The 22,619-nt window shown below is 35.6% G+C and overlaps 2 protein-coding genes across 4 annotated transcripts; one reads left to right on the forward strand and one right to left on the reverse strand.

Moving 5' to 3' along the window:
* Window positions 1-3,528: 3,528 nt before the first annotated feature.
* Window positions 3,529-18,331, forward strand: LOC105252924 (kinesin-like protein Klp98A). 2 transcript variants are annotated; one of them, XM_011260589.3, is made up of 16 exons: window positions 3,529-3,832; window positions 5,341-5,410; window positions 8,486-8,596; window positions 9,360-9,476; window positions 9,805-10,050; window positions 10,403-10,575; window positions 10,748-11,153; window positions 11,256-11,540; window positions 11,873-12,286; window positions 12,350-12,547; window positions 14,242-14,364; window positions 14,704-14,805; window positions 14,883-15,020; window positions 15,092-16,120; window positions 16,198-16,461; window positions 16,867-18,331. In XM_011260589.3, exons 1-16 carry the CDS (start codon window positions 3,786-3,788, stop codon window positions 17,110-17,112), a joined length of 3,969 nt encoding a protein of 1,322 aa, XP_011258891.1. In that variant the 5' UTR covers window positions 3,529-3,785; the 3' UTR covers window positions 17,113-18,331. The 2 variants fall into 2 exon arrangements, with proteins under 2 accessions (XP_011258891.1, XP_011258892.1); XM_011260590.3 differs by lacking the exon at window positions 14,242-14,364.
* Window positions 14,605-21,840, reverse strand: LOC105252925 (presenilin-2). Of its 2 annotated transcripts, XM_011260592.3 has the most exons (8): window positions 21,427-21,840; window positions 21,031-21,281; window positions 20,720-20,929; window positions 20,404-20,624; window positions 20,054-20,326; window positions 19,610-19,845; window positions 19,369-19,532; window positions 14,605-14,858 (listed from the first exon to the last, which is right to left on the reverse strand). In XM_011260592.3, the coding sequence occupies exons 1-7, from the start codon at window positions 21,562-21,564 to the stop codon at window positions 19,377-19,379; spliced, it is 1,485 nt and encodes a 494-aa protein (XP_011258894.1). In that variant the 5' UTR covers window positions 21,565-21,840; the 3' UTR covers window positions 14,605-14,858; window positions 19,369-19,376. The 2 variants fall into 2 exon arrangements, with proteins under 2 accessions (XP_011258894.1, XP_011258893.1); XM_011260591.3 differs by lacking the exon at window positions 14,605-14,858 and having other exon boundaries at window positions 19,368-19,532.
* Window positions 21,841-22,619: the final 779 nt, after the last annotated feature.

Raw genomic sequence — 22,619 nt, forward strand, 5'->3', positions numbered from 1 at the left:
TGTGATTTAAATGTTAGAATAATGTTATTGGGATTTTAATATTGATTTGTGTTAATTTTAATTTTCGCTTTTCCGATTTTAATTTTAACTTTACAAAATAAGTATACGATGTTTTATTAGTAATATTAAGACAAAATATTTATATTATTCTTAATTATTTATAGATTTATTTTCAACAATAGTGGTATTTTTAATAAGAGATTTGACTTTATTTGTTGTTCGATAGTTGGTTGAGTATCCTCCAATCTACATTTTTTATTTTATTTTAAATAAAAAATAAATAATACACTTATCTGAATGAATATCCTTCAGAACTGGCCTGAATTTTTTCTTTAAAATAAAAAAATACATAAATACAATTTAATTATTTAATAAAGTGTTTTACATATGTAAAAATTATCTCTGAAATTTTCTTTAAGAAAGAGAAACGAGATTTTTTGGTCGTTGAATAATTTAAAATAACGTCGCGTTCCTCTTATTCGGTAAATATAAATTCTCTTACAGTTTTTGTAGAATTACATCCGAAACTCATCAAGTTCGTGCGTTTTTATTAGGCGACCCGCCTTGTCAAGATTTATCATCCAATTTTTTGCTGCGCGTATCTGCGTTAATTAAACGCGTACGACATTACACGGTCAATGGCAGGATTTTTTTATCGATCATTCATCCTCCGTCACCGTATTTAGATTTCCGGAAGTGTGCTATGCTTATAAATGGATCCACGACGCAAGTGCGATTACGTCAATTCGTGATCGGTTATGAATCACTATGCGCCAACACGTATCGTGTAACTCCTCGGCTCTTCAAGGTTCTCGCAATCTATCATTCGTCTAAGGCGACAGTTCTTTTAAATTATTTAATTATTTTTAATTATTTTATATTATTTAACAAATAATATATTAATTAATATTATTAATTTATATTATTTAATAAATAATATATATTTTTAATTATTTAATAAATAATACTTGACAACATTTCACACTTTCATAATTAATTAATTAATTCGGGTATTATAGTTTTTCGTTCTTCGTTTTAATCTCGCTATTTAAAATAATATGTAATAATATACATGATAATAAAAGGTTTTTAGAAAATTTCATCTTTGCTCGCGCGAATTAAAATTAATTATATACAACAATTAATTTTAATTCGCGCGGAACAATTAATTTTAATTCGCGCGAGCAAAAATCAAATTTTCTAAAAACCTTTTATCATCATGTATATTATTATATTATTTTAAATAGATTAAAACGAAGAATGAAAAGCTATATAATACCCGACTAACGGAATCGACAACAAAACATATAATGACATTTCATAAAGAAAAAAGAATAGTATCTTATAATTCTTTTACTCTTCCAGACGATATTTTATGTACGTATACCTAAAAAGATGATAAAAAACGGTATTTTACAATACAATTAGCTCGAAATAGTCAAGTTTTTATAGCTCTTACAATTGTTATGGTAACCATAAGCAAGTTTCGTATACCTTTGTAGGATCCGCAATCTTTCTTTTCAAAAAAAAACTTTCGCCTCATCATTGGATCTTTTGTTACACGCGATAAACTATAACGAAACGACTTCGCGGAAGCGTGAAACATGCCGTTATGCGGAAGAAAAGGGTATCTTCATGCGTGCTCGGATTTTTTCATTAATCCCGTTCATACGCGCCTACTCGGCCATATTTAGAATTCGCGCGGGAAAACGCGTAGCGATTGGCCCGCTAGAAATCGCTGATAAAAATGCGCACGCATGCGAGATCGGACCAATCACGCGTTGGAATACATTTTCAAATTGCTCAATGACACCTGACACATCTAGTTTATTCATTTCACTCCAAGGCCATCGCCAAGTCGCTATCCTCTTTGCGAAAATGAAGACTTTAATGATCTCTAATGATCGCTCCGTGTAAAGATTTCGATCCTCGCAGCGATTCCTTTGGGATTCAACGACCTGTCAACTATTCTCAAGACGTAACGCGAGCGAAAACGCCAATGTCAAGAGGTTTGTCGATCCGCGATTCGGTCTCTCGTATTTTATTAATTCATTTACTTGGCCGTCCACGTCGTTTTACAGGCACGTGAACGTCTTAGCGGACAGGTGTACCCTGGATAGAGGTACCCAGTCAGGCGTGATCATCACCAGCTGGACAACAAGACGACGCGAATTCTCGCCGCGGCTGCCGTTACGCGTTGAGAAACCGCAAAGCGATTTGGTTTAGCGATCACCGTTCCCGCCTCCCCTTCCGCCTCCTTACCCCTCCTCCCCCCTCCCCGTGTTCCTGGACGCGTGGGCGGCGCGGCCTCCTGCGCTCGCGCGGGCGCGAGCGACCGCTATGACGTCACTGCGCGAAGGAAGCGTAAACCTGTTTGAGAGAAGCGTCCTGGTCCACGTCATGTGCCACTTCTCCGCCCTTATCCCGCTCGATGCCCTCCTTCGCACCGAGCTGCATCCGTCAATAATATCGATATCAAAATATTGACTCGATATCTATCGGGTATCACTTATATTTTGAGGTAATTGTATGTACGAGTTGCTACCGCCGAGGATATAGAAATGAAAAGTTACCGAGATCTTCCTCCTCGGTTTATCTATCTTATCAAATCTGTAACGTCATGTTTCCATAATCTGTACATTTGTATATTTCTGTAGATAATGCTATTTTTGGATTCTATGGTGTGCATGTCACTCTTTCGACGCGCATCCCAGGTAGAGCATGAAACTCGTAATGGCATCATTACGACGTCACGTAAAAGTCATTTTAGAAAAATCATAATGATCTTATTTGATATACTTTTGGCAATGTTTCGGTGACTTATTTTTGATATTAAACAATTCTAGCGAACTCTGTTGGGAAATATATATATATATATATATATATATATATATATATATATATATACACACTGAAAAAAAAGTAATGTTGAATTAACAACATCAGTGTAATTGGAATTTATTTTATTAATTCAATAACATTTTTAATCAAATCAATATACCATGTATTGATTTGATTAATGATATTATTGAATTAATCAAATAAATTCCAATTACACTGATGTTAATTTACATTAGGAAACATTAGGAAACCTTAAGAATCAATCATAATAATATAATTTTTTATATATATTACACAATTACTTGTTTATTTAATTATTCATGTATATTTTAATTATATTTAAGCAACGTAATCTTTTTAAAATTATATATTGCGATTATTGAACTTAAAAATTTATTATTCTTTCTGTCATCTTTATCTCATTTTTTTATCATTTTTGTTTAGGTAACTTTTAAGTGATAAACAAAATCATGATGACGTCAAAATGATGCCATTATGAGTTTTATGTTCTACCTGGGATCTTTCTTTCTCCGAGGTTAGACAGGGAATATTAATTCTGTGCATAATTCCAGGCGACGCAGTGCTTTTGAACGGCCTTCGAGCGGCTAGAATCCGCTCGCGATCGAGGTGCAAGGAAGTTACGCATGCGCGTTCGCCTGGCTCGACACGGCTCGGCTCTTCTCGAGTCGACGCAGCGAGCAGCCAAGAACACGAGCAGTCACTCGCGGTCGTCCGTGAATCACGAGCGTGTGTATGACACGCGGGGACGATGTCGCTGTTGCTGGACGCGCTCGAGCTCGAGGTTCGACGAGGACGCCAGCGTCTTCCGTAGACACGCGACGCCGTAGGGTCGAAGGCGTGCCTTCGTCGTGTCACGTCGCCGCAGAGGACGGTGACAGCGACCGCCTGTTCCGTTGGCCCCATGCGCTCCTCCTCGCGGAACCATGGCTTCTGTGAAGGTGGCCGTGAGAGTTCGACCCTTCAACAAGAGGTGCGTGCGTGACTCGAGGTGACGGAAGAGCTCGTCTCTTCCACCGACTTGTCTAGGTCCTCGTGTTCGCCAAGTGAAGAGATCGCTTGAGCAGTCGCTTAGACTACGTCATGCTCGTCATTGGCGTGCTCTCCGACAGCTCGGTGCTGGAATATCCAAATGATCGTGGCGACGACTCGCCTCGGGTCCGAATTCATCCGATTCGATCGCGAACTCGATTAGAGATGCATGAAATTAATGCAACGTAAATAAACGTCGATGATCAGAGATTTGTAGAATGAACTCTGTAAGCAATATGTTGTTTTACGCTGAATGTATGAGTACGAATATTAGTACGAATTTTTAACGTTAATTCGTGGAAATGAGGTGAATTTAGGATGCGTCAATGCGCTGCATCAGCCGAAATTCGTTGAAAGATATTTTCAATGATTTAGAAAAAAATATTCTAAAGGTTCTTGATTCTTTTAGATCTATTTATGTATTTCACATTGTTTGCATCGCTATAATTGATATCATTACGCAATTAATTTGCGGTCAATAACATCTCGCAGATGACGGCGTATCGATCATTGGATATTATCGATGACAGACTCATTGTCCGATATTACTGACAATAAATATGAAGAATGCACGCGCGCGGTCCAAGTCACCGACAATGGACTCATCATCATTCGAGTTCGACTTGTTTGTTGTTACTTTGCACGCTCAATTTTTTTACAAATAAAAATAAGGTAAAGATTGCAGAAAAAATTAAAGTCGTATATAAAAGACAAATAATTTATTTGCCTTCTGTCAAATTAGATTTTCACTTTTGTCATATTTGTTTTGATTTAAATTATAGTAGAATCACCTTTTCCTCTCCGCTAAGTTTGTTTTGTATACATTATTGTTTGTTATTTTCTAACTCTTTCAAGTATACAAAGCACAGAAAAACAAATTTTAACTGTTCTGCGCTTTAAATCAAGTTTTGATCGAAAGCTTTGAACTAAAAGAGTGTGATTGACAGATATTAAAATATTAATTGAAAATATTTAATTGATCGTTCACAAAGACTTTTATCGTGAAAATATTAAAAGTGTGCAATATTAAGTCTTCTTTCTTGCAAATTGTGAAAATAATATTCAATGTTCTGAAGAGAGGGAATATACACAAAGTGGCAATAAAATATCTGTACACGATAGTATTATTAATGAATGTCACTTGCATTTTCTGAGAAATATGAGTTTCGGAGTAACGTTCTGTTTAAAATCGACAGATTCGATTACTTCCTCACCTATACAAAAAGTTGGAGCGACAGCAACACTCAAAACCAGTCGCTACATCGAACAGATGTTATTGACAGCACATGACACAGTTATGTCATCGTGGTATCGACTGGAGTGCATTACAAACGTCGCGTGTGTCTCGGCGATTTTCGAATTCGTGACTTTTCCAGTTCCGAACAAGACAAAAACGGAATATTGTGTGCCGGATAATATGCGTGTCACAATGTTGTTATTGCTTTACAGGGAGGTGGCGATGAACGAAAAGCTGATTGTGCAGATGGACGGCAAGAGGACACGGATCTTCAATACCAAGGTAGACAATCTCACATGCACGCTATCGTCGCTTCCATCCCTCCTTCTTTCCTATCGAAGTATCAACATGTTTTTTTTTATTTTATTTATTTTATTTTCCAATATTTGCGTGCAACATTTTTTTCAATAATTGAGATATCGTAAATGTTTCATTCCTACGAAACTCGAAAGTTTGCATCGCCGCTTACGTATTCGAAGCGTGACAAAAGCGCAAAAATAAAAAATACAACAATCACTGGAGCCGGTTTCAATCTCGTTTCACGATCGCATGCAATCGTTACGTAGCAAAAGACGGTCGCCTTTAACTGTAAAATCGCAATTTCATAAGATGTATATATCGAATAAAAGAAAGAAGATGTATGAGCGGGAAAAAAGCTGGCAAATTACCAAATTAAATTCTTCTTTTATTCGTCTGAAATTCGGGAAGAATATTTGACCATTTTCCGTATATTTTAATATTTCTCTTGGCAATATTATTTGTCAGTTTCTTAGACATTTTTTAATGATACATTTCATTCGATTTAAAAACAAAATTTTAAATAATGTTTTATTTTAGAGAAAAATATAAAAAAATATATTTTCTTTATTTGATATCTTTTATCGGTATAGCATTTTTTAGATATTAATATTGCTCAGATTTTTTATGGAAAAATGATTCAATTATGCTTAATTTTCAAGTAGATGTTTTAATTTGAGTTATTAAAAAAATTATATGTTGGAATCTATTGTTTACTCTAGTTTCGAATATTAAATACAAAGGATTGATTACAAAGGAGAATTACAAAGGATTTATTAAATACAAAGGATACATGGCTTTGAGTAATAAAAATAGCCGTGTTAGATGTGTAATGCGTAGGCGAATATCAACCTGTTGTACACACCTTGGGCTAAAAATGGTTCTTGTCGCACGTTTTTGCGTTTTGGTTCTGTTTATAAACCGAAGATCCGTCCGCGTGTATGATATAAGCGTGATTACATCATAGAATCACTGTCACATCACTGTCTAAAGTGCTCATATCATAAATTTGCTATATCATATGTGTGATTTTATCGCGATATCAAATTTTATTTCCTATGACAGTATGGATTGCGATATTATAAGCTTGGATCCCACACGATCTAATCATTTATAGTATTTTCAATTTACAATTGTAATCTACCGATTTTTTAATTATCTGATTTAAAGATGCACTGCAAATTATGTCAAAATAGCCAAATTTAATTTCAATAAATACATATGTACGTTGTGTTATATTTGAAATATATAAAAATAGCTTGAAGTACAAAATTTATTATATTATTAGCAATATTGTTAGATGTATAATTTATGTGCAAATGTATGGACGAGCTTATTTCGCGCCGCGAGAACCGAGGAATAATGACCTTAAATGGACTTTCTAAAGGATTTCTAAGCGAATATTTATGACGGGACAATCTTTTATATTTCGCTATAGCCATCTAATGTGTCGCGAGTTCAGTGTCATAATTTCTGCTCGAATGAATTCAACGAATTGCCGAGTCTTAATTATTAAAATGCGCCTTTAATCGAGCCGATCTCTGATAAATATCATTGATCGAAAACGGAAATGGAAAGCTATTACCTAACAAAATTATTTACTAGGAAATATATATTATTTTCAAACAAACCATTCAAAGAAAATATATTACTTTAATTAAAAATATCCCGCAAATAATTGAAAAGAGGAGTGATGTTTTAAAAACAAAATCAGATGATGGTTCGAGTCTGGCTCTCTTTAAAATTGAGACTTTTACAAGGTAAACGATGGAAAAAGAGAGAGTTATGGTATACAATAATTACTTATATTGTTACCTTAGATTTATGGGGGCATAAATTTTCGCGGAGAGTTACTCATGAAAAAAAAAGATGTTTCGACCACATTCGATGCATCTGTCTCGTTACCGACCATCGGAATCCTCTGAAGGATAACGGTATGCGGTGAGGAGAAAGTGCGAAAATCGTTGCTGGACCGCAACAAGCAGCAATCGCATTGCAACGACGCATTGCAATTGCTGCGTCGTGTTCTATAATATTAATTCACGTTTTATCCGCATTCAATTAATCCTTATCCGCGGACAATCTCTCGTTCTAATAAAAAAAGAAGGCCAATCCCGCGTCGGGGAATAATCGCCGTCGACGAAAAAATCGCTAGCAAGTGCGAATTAAAGCGCAACCTTGGCATCAAACCGCATTTGATCGATTTCTGATAAAATTCGAGCTGATCGAATTGACACAATGCATATCGTATATTAAAATTAAAAATTATGATTTCGAGATCGGAATTATATATGTGTATATATATATATATCTATATATATATATATAATATATAAATATAATATAAATAATATATAAAATAATATATATATATATATATATATATCTTATCTTAAAAGATTTATATTATATTTTTAAATTTTCTCTCTCATAAGCGCTGATCAGTCGGGCTTATCGAAATTTATACATAAAATAACCAAATTTCAAGCTTTATTATATAATGAGATTTTGAAATTTGCATATGGAATTATGTAAATTAATAATAGATCGTTCCCCGGCCGTATGATACATGTAAACATAGGAAACACGCTGAATTATAAAAGTGAGATTGAGAGACGTGAGAAAATTTCTGTTACCTTTTAATTATTTTTCTAATACTTTCGCTTTCTTTATAAAATGCAATGCGAAATTCCCAGCAATGTTTCATCAATTATATAGACTGCAGTTGAGGAATGCACATGTTACATCATTGATACTGCAGTCAGGTCTCGCGAATATATATATGCTAGTCGAACGATTTGAATTTATTTTCGTGGAAAGCAGTAATATAATTAAACATAATGAATCTATAGAATGTTTCTCAAATAGTATATATAATCATATAATTTCATGTAAACATATATTCAGATTATATTGATCTATAATCGTTGCTCACCTCCTTGAAATAATTGCTAATATTCTGTTCCATTCGACTCAATGACAATTGAACTTTAACATTAATGTAGCGATAACAAAACACTGCACTACGATGCTACTGAAATAACGACTCATTGTTTACAGACACCGGATAGCTGCAGAGATATCGACCGGAGGAAGTATAAAGATTTCACGTTCGATCACTCCTACTGGTCCTTTGATCCGAACGATGAAAATTATTCATCCCAAGAAAAGGTTCGTGTCATGTTTTTCCCAGGTGAAACAAAAAATAAAAATAATTTATTTTAAAATAATTTATTATAAAAATAATTTTTTTTGAAATTTCGCGATTTAAGATAAAATTGAATCGTGAACATTCAAAATATTCGCGAAAATGTCATCGTATTGATTGGTGGAGATTTATGTTTACACTGTCAGTTTATATAATTATACCGATAATAAATCATACACAATATACGATTAGAAATAATGAAATAACTGCGAGATTAATAGCTGATAGATTATGTACAAAATGCAGCGATCATAGTAAGATCGATGATACATTCGAACAGCTGTTCATTATAATATCGCGAGCTATATTGATAAGTTGTATTTTTTTTAACAAATGTTCGTAACACGTGAATGAAAGAAAATTAAGTGTTCAAGCATAGTGCAAAGCGTAAATAGAATGATATCTCATTATTGTGAGACGACATAATATGCAATTGTTATAATAATCGTTCCAGCCTGTGTGCTGGTACAATCATGAGGGTAGGGTGTGATTTAATTAGATGTCATTATCCAAACGTTCATTATATAATTGTTATGATAATGCATTAATTGCGGTAGGTCGTTGAATGATAACTGATAAGAATCATTAAAGCGAGATTTCATTAAAGAATCGTTCTGATGTTCGTTGAATGATAACTGATAAGAATCATTAAAGTTTCATTAAAGAGAGCCTCTTTTGTATTTTATATCGAGAAGGAAAAGATTCAATTGCCTTCTCTCTATTTAGGTTTTCTACGATCTTGGTACGGATGTAATAGAAAGTGCCTTCGAAGGCTACAATGCCTGCGTTTTTGCCTATGGTCAGACAGGATCCGGGAAGACCTTCACAATGATGGGCACACCGGTAATGTAACCGTTTAATTGATCAAAAAACCATTTTTGTTACAGTCACTTTTAGTACAAATGGAAGAAGCATCAATGTTTTATCAAATAAAATTTTAAAAAAATAAAACAAGAAAGAAAATATAAATAAAATTAAAACAATCACACAAAAATACTACAAATCTGTAAATTTTACAAATAATATTCATATTATATTTTATAATTAACTTTTTCTCCATCTTTTTATGAAGCAAACGCAACGCATTGAGATTTTATCTTCTATGCAATTTTCCTTTAGTATCTTTTTGCAATTTATTATAAATTTATTATTATGTTTATATTATGCATAGGAATCTCAGGGGTTGATACCACGGATCTGCAAGACGCTATTCGCTAGAATGGCAGCCGGAAAGGAGAGCGGAGCGTCGTACAGAACGGAAGTATCGTTCCTAGAAATCTATAATGAGAGAGTGAGAGACTTGCTCAGACTGGACCAAAGCCAATCCCACTCGTTAAGGGTACGGGAACATCCCACGGGAGGGCCTTACGTCCAAGATCTATCGTGTCATCTCGTCTATGATTATTCAGATATTCAGGTAAATCGAATACCCGAATATATTATTATTATTAATGGGATGATTTATTTATTTGCCTCTCTTACTATTTATAAAAAAAATTGCAATATATTGCGAAAGTCATAATTTTGTAATTATTAATTTCTATTCTATGAATTTATAAAATAAATATCTATTAATTTATAAAATAAATGTATAATCATAATTACATATTTTATGTGAAATAATTTTTCAGTATTGCAATTTCAATAAACGAAAGAGAGAGAGAGAGAGAGAATATATAATTTGTAAAATACATTTTACACACTATAAACACACAAGTACATATCTTTGTATTGCAAGATCAATAAACGACAGACTACTCACGTTTCAGGAATGCATGGTGAGAGGTAATACGCACAGGACCACGGCCAGCACAAAGATGAACGACGTGAGTAGCAGGAGTCACGCGATTTTTACGATAACCTTCGTACAAGCCGGCCTCTCGGAAGGCAACATGCCATCGGAGACTGTTTCCAAGGTGCACCTTGTCGACTTGGCCGGAAGGTAGTCTCGAAAAAAAAGCATCAGCAAGTCGAATTATTTTTCAATTTTCGTCCGGGCAAAAATGAGGGAAAATTGAGAAAGAAAAACGAGGCAAAATAATATCGCGCGCTAAGTGCGTTTAAGCGACTGTATTTTAAACATCACTATTCTCTCTTTTTCTCTCTTCATTTAGTGAGCGTGCGAACGCGACCGGAGCGACAGGTCAGCGACTGAAGGAAGGCGCGCACATCAATAAGTCCTTGGTGACTTTAGGCACTGTGATATCCACGCTCTCGGAATTAAGTTCCGCGAGCGGTGACGCATCTGCCTCAAAGCGGAATGCGTTCATTCCTTATCGGGATAGCGTGCTCACATGGCTGCTAAAGGATTCCCTCGGCGGCAATTCTAAGACTATCATGATAGCGACTATCAGTCCAGCGGAATGTAATTACAACGATACTCTCAGCACACTTAGATACGCTAATCGTGCGAAAAATATTATCAACAAACCGACCATCAACGAAGACGCAAACGTAAAACTTATCAGGGAACTCAGGGCGGAGATAGAGAAATTAAAGTCTCTCATTGATAAGAATATGGCAAGTATTCTGAAATTGTGCCAGTGCATATTCCTTCCAAGTTTCGCTAATTTACTATTTAGCGATAAATGTATTTATCAATGCTTTTATTTTTTTTTATAGAGCGTAGAGAGACCGCCGCAAGTATTGTTGGCTCAAATCCAAGAGAAGCAAGAACAAGAGAAGGTATTAACCGAAGAATGGACTGAAAAGTGGCGAGAGACGCAACAAATTCTGCAAGAACAAAAAGCGCTGGGACTACGGAAAAGCGGAGTCGGTGTCGTTCTCGATTCGGAAATGCCGCATCTAGTTGGCATCGACGACGATTTACTCAGTACCGGCGTTACATTGTATCATCTGAAGGAAGGGAAAACGTTAGTTGGCACGGAGGAAGCGTCCGTTGTTCAGGTGACAATATAAATAATTAAATGGATATTTGATACACTTGATGCGTTGATAGTTTTATCAATAAGGCCCGGTTCCACAACTCGAGTTAATCCGAGTTTAATACGTTAAACTGGGTCCTGATTGATCCATTTGCTACTTAAACTCGGATTAACTGGATTGTGGATCCGGGCCTAAAAGTATTAAAGTTAAAGTATAGATGCCTTTTTTTTAATTGTGCTAATTGCTCTAATAATAATTCAAATGAAATCAAAATTTTCATTATCAAAGTCATTAATCGCTAATTGATAACGAAACAATTACAAGTATCGACTATACTGTATTATAATAAATAGGATATTGTGCTGACCGGTGCGGATGTGGAGTCGGAACATTGCATAGTCGAATTGGACAGCGGCGTTGCGACGCTGCATCCGCTCTCACCTCATTGCTGGATCAATACTGCTCAAGTGGACAAACCAACAAGACTGTCGCAAGGCTGCATCATCCTTCTTGGCAGGAATAACATGTTTCGATATAACGATCCGGCCGAGGCGGCGAAGCTCCGGAAGGAGGGCGGCTCGGGTAATGGCAATCTACAATCAACGGTCGTCAATCTATCGAGATTATCGCTCTTGAGCTGGAGTGTCTCCGATCTGCATGCTTCCTGCTCCAGCGATAATCTCGTCAACTCGAGCGAGGACCTCAGGGCTGTCGGGGAATTGGAACAGCAAAAGGCCGCGCTTCTGAAAGAGAAGGAAGATTTCAAGGTTCGTGAGTAAAGTACCTCGATTTTTCACGTCGAACTTTAAATAATTGTATTCCCTCTGCAGAGGGAACAAGAGGAGCGTGAGGAGAGGTGGGCTGCGAGGAGGGAAGCGTTGGAAGGTGCCCAGCGTGAATTGGAACGCGAATGGGGCGCGCAGTGGAAGGAATGGGCAGACGCGATCGCATCTCTGGAGTCGCGTCAGCATGAGCTGCGCGCGCGCCGGCATCTCCTGGAGCAAGAACGACGGGACGAAATGACGCAAGTAAGTGACTCGGACGCGCCTCCGGAGTTGAATGTAATGTCGATCAAGTATCAATTCTATCTCGTCTTTGTCGCTATCGTTGTCCTTATTTGTTTGTCTGGCAACATCATCATCTACTCGCACGTTTGTCCGTTAAACATGTGATATCTCGATAGGGTTCCGTTTTCGTCTCACACGTGTGAGATGCCACGATTCATCCGACAAACATCTGCGAGTGTCTCGACTATGCAATTAATCAATTTTGCGAAATGATATTTTCGATCCAGACCAAAATTCTTGTGATTAAGATACACGGTATTGTGTCTATCGATGTCTACCAGGCCTATCAATATGTTGTACATATCCTTTATAGAAGGCTCTATTTCTTATCGTCGTGTGCGATGAGAGTCGTTTGCGTTCGCCATCTATATGAGAGTGTCTATATGAAATTATTTTTCGATTCTCTCCAGGAATCCTCGGATATATTGCGCCTATTTACAATTAACGTATTATTTACAAACCGTTCATGTGTTAACGAATTGCTTGTGTTTACACGTTACATGTATAAGCCGCCGATTATACAAAAAAAAGTGCTAGTGCTGAAAAGATATTGCCGGACACAAAGATGGCATTCCTTGGAATGTTGTATACACTTAAGTAGAGAATGTGTCATAGAGTGAAACGTATGTACATATCTTTTGGGCTTGTTTGTATAGAAATATGGGTTGATATATGGGATAGTCTATGGGTTTGTTATGCGAGATATAAAGATATAGAGAACTAATTATTGTTATATACTGATATATTGTTGATTAATAAATTTTTCATACAAAAAGTGGCGTTTGATCCTCCACAAAACAACGATTCGCACGCATTCTCATTGTGTTTTCTCTCTCTGTTTCTCACATAACTTTTAAAAGATTTTTATGCACTCGATCGACTTGATATATTCCCGATTAACAAACCCAGTTTCTCATTAACTCGTTGTCGTCGCACCTCGGGAATCCGTCCGCATGTGCACAATTTCGAATACTAATTAATTAAGGTGAGGATAACTTTTATCATTTTCTCGAAATAACACGTATTGTAAAAACTGCACTTGCTATTTCTTTATTTGTTTCACATTTATTTTTTGTTATTTATTTTTTTAATTCATTTTACTCGAATAAGCTTTGTAAAAATATAAACAAGGACAAAATTAATATAAATAAATATAAATATATATATATACACACACTCCTGGACAAAATTAACGCATAATATAAATAATTTTTTTTCACTTTTTCTTTAAAATTTAAATATCAGCTTTTAAAGAAAAAGTGAAAAAAAAAATTATGCGTTAATTTTGCCCAGGAGTGTGTGTATATATATATATATATATATATATATATATATATATATATATATGTATTTTTTACATATTATGCTAAAAGTATCTTATATATCAATCATTCAATCTGATGGAGCAAAAGGTGGTATTTTTGCGCTCGACAAAAAAAAAAAAATAAACTGTGCGTTTTATTTTTATCAATCTTTAGCAGCTACTTCGTATAGCTATAAATGCTTCATTCTCCGCGTCATAGAATTTTAATTTAACTTTTCGTTCCGCTGTAAAGATATATGTTGAAGCGAATCTGTTCATCTTCAATTTTGAATTATCTTTGGTTACTTATCTCTTTTGTTAACGCATCGGTATGTGTTGTGTGTGGTACCAGGTAGAAAATATGTGTAGGGAAGTCGCCTATCTGCGCACATTATTGCAGTCCAAGCATCGACAGCTGCAAGAGCTCGTCAACAGTCATGAACGTGCGCAAACTTATCAGCATCAGTGGGAAAAGGTGAGAACATACATCGCAAAAGGAAAAACAGAGTAACTTCAAATTTGTAACGTGCACGCATATTGCAAATTACGCGATGCATATATGTATATTCGCATTATATATTTTTTCATATAATTTTCTTTTCTAATAATTCATCATCGCGCAAATGACATAACACATATATACATACATTTTTTTTTTCTTGATGGTACACCATTTCTCCTTTTTTATGAGTACGTAATAATAAATAAAATGATGGAAATATTCCGAGTGTGTATTAGATTAAGTAAAAATCCGACATTGTACCTCGACGATTCGTATATAAGTTTGTAGAATGTGAAGCGAAATGTATTTCAGACGGATAACGGTGGCGGTAGCGATGATAGTCTGCCCGAGTCGTGGTCCAGCCTCAATGATGAAAAGTGCATCGATACCGTCAGGGAATTGGTTAATCATCACGTGAGTAAAGATCTAAGCACGTTTCTTCGATTTAGAGTTTCACTTGTTGTTTCCTGAAACATAATTTTTTTGAATAGAAGAAAGAGTTAGCTGCCTTGGAGAATGAGCTGCAAAGCAAGGTCAAGTCTCTGAATGAGCACCAGAGTAAAGTGGACAAGATGGAAGAGGAGCTCATGGAGATCGCGAAGAGGCAAAAGCAGATATTTAAGGCAGAAGTATATGCACATAGAATACGAATTTATGTGCTGCGCAAAAACAATGTGCTTACATTATGGATTTTTATTAGATGGGCGACGAAGGAGTAACAGAGAAGAAATTGCAGCTGGCCAAACGGACTCAGGAACAGCTTCAGGAGATTGTCCGGCGGAAACAGAGCCTGTCGCTGGATCTCAAGTGTGCTCTACCCGCGTCCTCGGACGACGATCGTTCGTTAAACTGTTGCATCGGAACGGCTTCTAGCTGCGATTCGAATCTTTTCCAAGAAACGAACAATAGGAAAATCGTCTCAGGCTTATTGCCGCAGAGTATACCGAGTTCCGATACCGTCGAGACGTTCCATACGGCGGCTGCTGATTCTCCGGAACTTTGTATAGCCTTCGAAGATTCTAACACGTTGCAGATGAGCGATATCGTGAAGAACGAAACTGCAAATTTCGAGGAACGGGAAGAAAGTTGCGAACAAGACGATCACTTAACGCACGATGATACGAATTCATCCGAAGTGGAAAGTAAAAATATAATGAACGTCAGTAATAAAACCATGGAATCGACGAGCGACGAGGAGAAGAAGCCGCTTACGGTATCCGGTATTTCGGAGAACATGCTTCAGGATTCGCTAGAGTCCCCGATACAACAAAATCCAGCGATGAAGAGACTCAACCAAAGAATCGCGCGTCAGCGGATGATGGTGATGAGATGTTTGGACGCCGGCACCTCGTCGAAGGAGGATCTCAATCGGCAGATAATGATACTACAGGATTTGCAGAGGCGGCAGATCGAACTGGAAGTGTCGTTGTTGGAGAACGAACGGAAAAATCACTCCACCAGGCAACTCCAATGCGACGGTGACGATGGCGGCGGCAGCGATAATAGGCTCGTCATCAACGAGGACGATGTACAAAACGAATCAAGTGCTTACTGTAGTGTTGTAGAACCTACAAATAATAGCTCCGCCATTTTATTAACAGTAGCGCAAACCAGATCTCAACTTTTCAGGAATAACAGGCCTAATACTAATACTGATCAAGAGACTTTATCGGAATCGTTAGCCTCTAAAAGATCCTCGGGTCGAGGTTACTCAACCGTTTATTTGACAGTAAGTTATCGTCAGCTTTCTCTCTCTCTTTCTCTCCTTTTACATGATTTCATCTGATTGATCTGTTTCTTGTACAGAGCCAAAATCGCGGTGATCGCTTGAGTAGTCCGTATTCCCTGACAATCACGAGATCTTTGCCATCGTTGATAGCGAACGACGGCGACTGCGTAATTAACATGATTGTCAGTATACCGTCGTACGTGATACGCGGAGCTGGCGCATCCAGCCATTACGAATATGAGGTACGAGTCGTGGCGCAGGACGACAGTTGGACGTTGCTGCGCAGATACAGAAGATTCCGGGAATTATATACATCGATGCGACAAAAGTACGGTAGTAAGGTACGTTATCACTCAATTATATTATACAACGTAATTATAAAAGTGGCGTAAATCACAGAAGCATCGAGTCAATCAGATGAATTTGAGAATGTGGCCTTTGTATATTTATATTTTGAAAATTATTTTTAATTTCAAATAAACTTCGATCATTATACAAAGAGAGAGAAAGAAAGAAAAATTAATAAATGTGAGTAAATTTTGAAAAAAAAAAAGAAAAAAGAAAAAAAAAGGTATCTTAAAATAAGTTATATTCCTTAAAATAAAAGTTATAGTCCTTAAAATAAGTTACAGAGAAATCTAATTAATTCAAAAAAAGAAAGACAACTGTGATTTGGGCTATTTTTATAATATCGTGAGTTATACTCGCAGTATAATTGCTCTTACGAGGATTCTTTGATCATGTAGGTCGCAGCAATACGCTTTCCTCCACGTCAGGTCTTTCCAAAATATGAGGTCGTAGCGAGGCAACGTCGGAAACGCCTCGAAGAATACCTTCGCCGATTAATTCAAGTTTGCTCGGAATTGCCGCACTGCGAGCCCTTGTACAAATATAATGGCAATCTCAGCAACATAGATAAGCAATCCTTGTTAGAGTTCAGTCCGTTTTTCAGACGTGGTATGTTTGAGAGCGGCAAATATGGAACTAGCTAAAAACACTATTGTGAATGAGAACAAATACGACCTTTATAATTCATTGTATTTGTTTTCATTTCTTTTCTATTTATAAAAGTGCAGCCGCTACAGCAAACAAGATATTAGTGCAAAAGCAATTTATACAGAGCAAGTCCTTCATGACATTTGTATATCTGTAATTTGTATTTCTTAAATTACATATCAAGAAATTCACGCAATATTGTTAAGAATAAAAATATTGAAATCTTCTATATGATATTATAAGTTTAATAAGTATTACAGATTACTTATCGAGATAATTGAGATACAAATGTCAGATGACGCGTTCTGCATAATTTTTTAGTTGTTAGAAAAATATATGCTTCCAAAAGCTTAACTAGCTAATCGTAAGACTGGTTTTAGAAAAATGAGCGTTCTTTACCGATACTGTCTCGTGCGCGCGTTGCAAGCTTATCGTGGACAAGCACATAAAGATATTAACGGGAGAGTAACGTCATATATTCTTTGTGAGACAAAGAGAAAGAGAGAGAGAAACTCATCTATGAACGAGATGAAACATATCGCGTCATAGTATGACTTATTTTTTTCTTTACAGATATTTTCCTAATGTCTTTCTCCCAATAGAATTCACAAAGTGTACCTTCCTTCGATATAGTCAAAAATCTTGTAGCTATCTTATATCATTCTGGTTACGTTACAAAGCAGCACAAAGATGTAAATTACATAATAAATTTATCAACAACAGCGATCATAATCGCTTCGCAGTAATCTTTTTTTTGCATTATAAATCGAAAATTTACTTTGTGCATCGAATAACGTTTTATGTGCAAATTCAAAGTAACAAAAAAATCCACTAGCGAAATTGAAAGAGCTTTTCATTAGGATAATAATTTTCAGCTTGTAAAGTTAGCAATGTATTACAAGCATTAACAGAGATATCATATCGCTGTTAAAGTTCTTCCGGTTCCGCGAGGAGAGATATATATATATTATATATATAATATATGTTACATATATATATAAATGTGTATAGTGCAAGGAAATAACAAACTATCGTTAAAGTTGGAACCGTTATGCAGGCATCAGCATTTATTTCAATATTATTAAACCAAAGTTTTTGATAATTATCGATTTTAGGAAAATGTTGCCGCATTGCTGTGAATGACGATTGATTGATCAGATTTAAATTGGTCAAAGCGCGCGATTAAAGTATTAATAAATTTATATATATATATATATATATATATATATATATATATATATATATTTAAAAAAAACAACATGCAAGAAAAATAATGCATAGGACTGCTTCTTCGTTACATAGTCAGAACATTTCTCCTTGTATTCTTCTATATCAGATATATAAAGAAGAGTAACACTTTCAACATTGAAAAGATACTATTATTTAGTATATTAAAATAAAATCTATAAGCGCCACACAATAAATGCTTTTCTGTAGTATGATAAAAAAAAAGTATTTATTCCATGGCTGTGTGTATGTGTAACTGGACTCGTGAAGAAACCCAATGCGAAATCACCCTGGCTAATATAGTTTTAGTAATAGTAAAACTCGGCGCGCTATAGAGCACAAACACCATTGAAAGGTGCATATTGCATATTAATCAAGGCGTATATATAACGAGGCAGTTATTACTTATTCAAACGAAGACATTACCTCACATTCATGTACAATTTATATCGCAATCATCATCCGCTTTTCTCTTTTATTCTTTTTTATACTCGAGAGAGATACTTTACTTATATGTTCTGTAAATGTAACAAACGGAGTACAATAAATTGTTATAATGCAGCGCACATTCTCCCGCTTGTGTATCACATAACTCCCGTGACAAACGTGTGCCATTTAGTTCCACAACGACGCGCGTCTTGTCAACTCGCTTCGCATAGAAAAATACTAAGTAATTACATCCTCTCTATTATTTTCTTTATATTCTATCTTACTTCTATATATTACAAATTTAAATTATTTCTTTTTTTTCTGAGCATATTTTTTCCATATGTATATTTGATATATAGGATTCTTTGAGAAATATTCAATTATTAAAAAAAAAAAAAAAACGTAGATACGTTTTGGTTCAGAGGGGTCAGTCTCTAAAGAAGAGTTTGCATAAACAAGCCATAAAAAAAATTCAAATTAAAAAAATATTGGAATTAAACGTGATACCAAACGGGTGAGTAATGGGCATTGTCCCCTCGCGGAAAATAATTCTACAATAAATTATGCTAAATAATAAGACAATATTTATATCATACCTAAATTTTTAAATGAACACTTGTTCGCTCGCTAAACTATCCGCAAACGGCGCAACAATGACTCTCGTGGCAAAGTAAAATGTCAAACCAAAAGTTATAGAAATTGGCAATGCAGGTAGCGCTTTCTTGAATATGGCTAGCAACAGCAACGTCAAACACAGGCCCTATAGTATGAAGAAAAACATATTTATTGAAAAAATTCTATTAATAATGTAATTCTATCACATTTTGAAATACGTACAATAAGAATAGCAACAAAGCAAGCCAAGGTAGTGTTCCAATCTCCATAACTGGACGCCTTTCCGACAAGTACGCTGTAGAATATAAAGTCGCCAAGACCTAGTTTAACTCCGCGTTCTTCCTCGGTAACTGTCCCTTGCTCCTGCGAGAATCGTACGCGATTTTCCTGTTGTCGCGTTGTGCCTTCTCTCGAGGAATTTTCGCGCACTTCTTGAGCGCGCCTTGCGCTACGTTCACCTTACGTGTGGAAACAGAATTATCAATTTCGTTCTTTACAGATACGTTTCGTAAAAGGCTCGATTTCTCGAATTAAAACGTTGATGAATTAAATATAATTTAACATACAATTACTATGTTTGTAGTCTATATGAAGCTTTATAAATTACTTTGCTTTTATTAATTTTTTCTCGTGAAAATATTTTATTAATAATTAATTCGGCTTTACCGTGAGTCTCTACCCATTCGGGAGTGAAACCGCCTTCTTCCGTATCATTGGATGCGCGATTATTTTGATTATCCACTTGACTACGCGTAGGAGATGCCACGGTGTCCTCAGATGCCATCGTGGCCGCTTGTACATATCCAGCGTAAGTCACGGTAAACGAATATAAGATAGTGGAAGAATATATTAGAGCGGGGAAAATAGATTCATTTCGTTCTTGTGCTGTTTCGACAAGTATTCTTAATGGACCTTTCGGTGTTAAAACCGCGATCAAATCTAAATGCAAGTTAGAAAAATTCGATAAAATTTATGTATTTCTGGAAGAGTAAATTTTCAACGAGAGAAAATCTTACCCCAAATACTTATAACACCGAGTACGACCCATGCTGTCCATTCAGGTAAATACTTGATAAAAACGAGCGCCATTAAGGCAGAAATAAAGATCAAATACGCCTGTTGAAGTTGTAAAGGTCCTTGCCAATGAATACAAATCATTCCTACCACACCAAAATTCCATAAGCCTATGCCTAGTGTGAATAAATCCATCGGAATGTTATAAGCTTTCAATACCTGCCTGAAAATATAAAAATAATGAGTCTTTTTTAAATATCAAAGTTAAAAATAATATTTCATAATAAATTCGCAATAGTATATTGTGTATACACTTACTCGCAATACAGAATTGAAAACATTGAAAGCAACAGTAAAGAGCTTATAATCAGCCAGCCATGTATGACTTTATAAAATCTGTATTTATAAAGAATGATAAGTATCACAGTCATAAATACAATAACGCTCATGAGAATCAGTGAATTGGCAAATGCCTGCCAAACTTTGGTACTTGTATCAGAGCTGTCTTCATGAAACGGAGTGTATACTCTACATAAAAAAAAAGAATTGTGTGTGTTTACTCCGATAACTGTCCAATTATGTCAAGAACAAAATATATTATTACTAAACGGTGCTAAGGTAAAACTTACAAGTACATTCCTTTAGTTGTATAGAAATGTACCGAGCTAATAGTAGCTACTACAACCAGCATACACAGCGATACAGGGACAAAGAGTTTGATCACATGTGCCGCGCCATACTTCAATTCTTCCTCCTCCTCGTCTCTATTATAATGCCTCAGTCTGTTTTGATTATTGCTACCAGACGCACTCCGTCTATTCGACCTAGCGATAGTCGTGCCTGATGCTTCAATATGTACTTCAGGAACCCCATTTTCCACCTATAAAGTATTACTGTTAATAAATGCTATTTGGAAAGAGAGGAACAAAGAGCGAATGAAAAAAATACTTTTATCAACAATTTCAAAATTTGTTCCTTATTTATTGGTAATTATAAAATGAGAGAGAGAAATTCGTGAAAATTACTTCCTCATTGACGTTCCTAGAGCGGGCCTTTCTCAGACGATCATTGCCCAGGATCAGGTCGTCCGTGCGGGACTCCGCGACGTGACCGTCCATCAGACTTGTGTACTCGTTCGCGGAATCGTAATCACTCTCAGACATTCATCAAAGTCTGTATTTCCGGACGAGCGGTTGAAAAAAAGACTCGCTCTTGACAGTTTTCACTAGGTGCTACTTTGGCACTCTCGACACGCCTCGTTTATTCCTCGAGCGCGTCGCGTTTACATCAGAGAGAGAGAGAAAAAGGTATATTTTAAATCGCTTCGAGTCCCTTTTTCGAATCCTCTCTCGCTTATCTGTGAAATCTCGCTACGTGTTGACAACCACTTACAACCTCTCTCTTCGTCTGTCGCGCGAGTGATTCACTGGGCGAGAATCATCTTCGAAAAAAAAATATGAGAGAGTCTGTTCTTTTTATCGCCGTTTTATGCTTCTTGCAGACTAGACGCTACGCTTTATTGGCCACTTCAAATAATGGAGAATTCACATTGCAGCGATATTCATGTACATCGTCCACTAGTTCGCAAATTGACTTCACGCTCTGTCTAGATATTTGTATGTCTATGCCCTTCACAAATGATTTAAAAAGAGACGCGCAAAATCCTCATATTTCAAGAAGGCGTCTAATTCTAATATAAGAATTTGCGGCATCAGAAATAAATTTAATTAAAAATGATGCATTTTATTATTTCTCGAGAGCAATAATAAATCTGACATTCGCGAAAGATATAAATATATTTCGATAAATTAACATATTTCGGCAAAATATATAATATAATGTACGCACACATCAATTCTTTCGAATCCATTCACATTTATGATAAGTAAAATTCTTTACATCTATAATGTAACAAACAAAAATATTTTACAAATATTATTACGTTTATAAACTTCGTAAAATCGTTGTGTTTCGACGAGTTTCAATAATTTTAATTGCCTTATTTTATAAATGATTGTCTTATTTTACAATTGATTTTACTAAGTCTTTTAGCTAAATTAAATTTGACGAAGGAAATATTATTATAAATCATAAATCTCTTTCTCTCTCTCTCTCTCCCCGAAAAAATTATATATTAAAATTTATAAAATTATATAATTTTATATAATTTATATAATTATTAAATTATATATTAAAATATTGAATACTATATTATACG

This window comes from Camponotus floridanus, unplaced genomic scaffold (genome assembly GCF_003227725.1).
Source record: "Camponotus floridanus strain SB8 unplaced genomic scaffold, Cflo_v7.5 scaffold14, whole genome shotgun sequence".
Taxonomy (NCBI): domain Eukaryota; kingdom Metazoa; phylum Arthropoda; class Insecta; order Hymenoptera; family Formicidae; genus Camponotus; species Camponotus floridanus.

Bases quoted from the DNA above. Each gene is read 5' to 3' on its own strand.
- LOC105252924 (XM_011260589.3), top strand. From the start codon at position 3,786: ATGGCTTCTGTGAAGGTGGCCGTGAGAGTTCGACCCTTCAACAAGAG. The intron at 3,833-5,340 runs GTGCGTGCGTGA...ATTGCTTTACAG, and splicing joins GTTCGACCCTTCAACAAGAG to GGAGGTGGCGATGAACGAAA. The intron at 16,121-16,197 runs GTAAGTTATCGT...TTTCTTGTACAG, and splicing joins ACTCAACCGTTTATTTGACA to AGCCAAAATCGCGGTGATCG.
- LOC105252925 (XM_011260592.3), bottom strand. From the start codon at position 21,564: ATGTCTGAGAGTGATTACGATTCCGCGAACGAGTACACAAGTCTGATG. The intron at 21,282-21,426 runs GTAATTTTCACG...AATACTTTATAG, and splicing joins CTAGGAACGTCAATGAGGAA to GTGGAAAATGGGGTTCCTGA. The intron at 20,930-21,030 runs GTAAGTTTTACC...TTTTTTATGTAG, and splicing joins ACAACTAAAGGAATGTACTT to AGTATACACTCCGTTTCATG.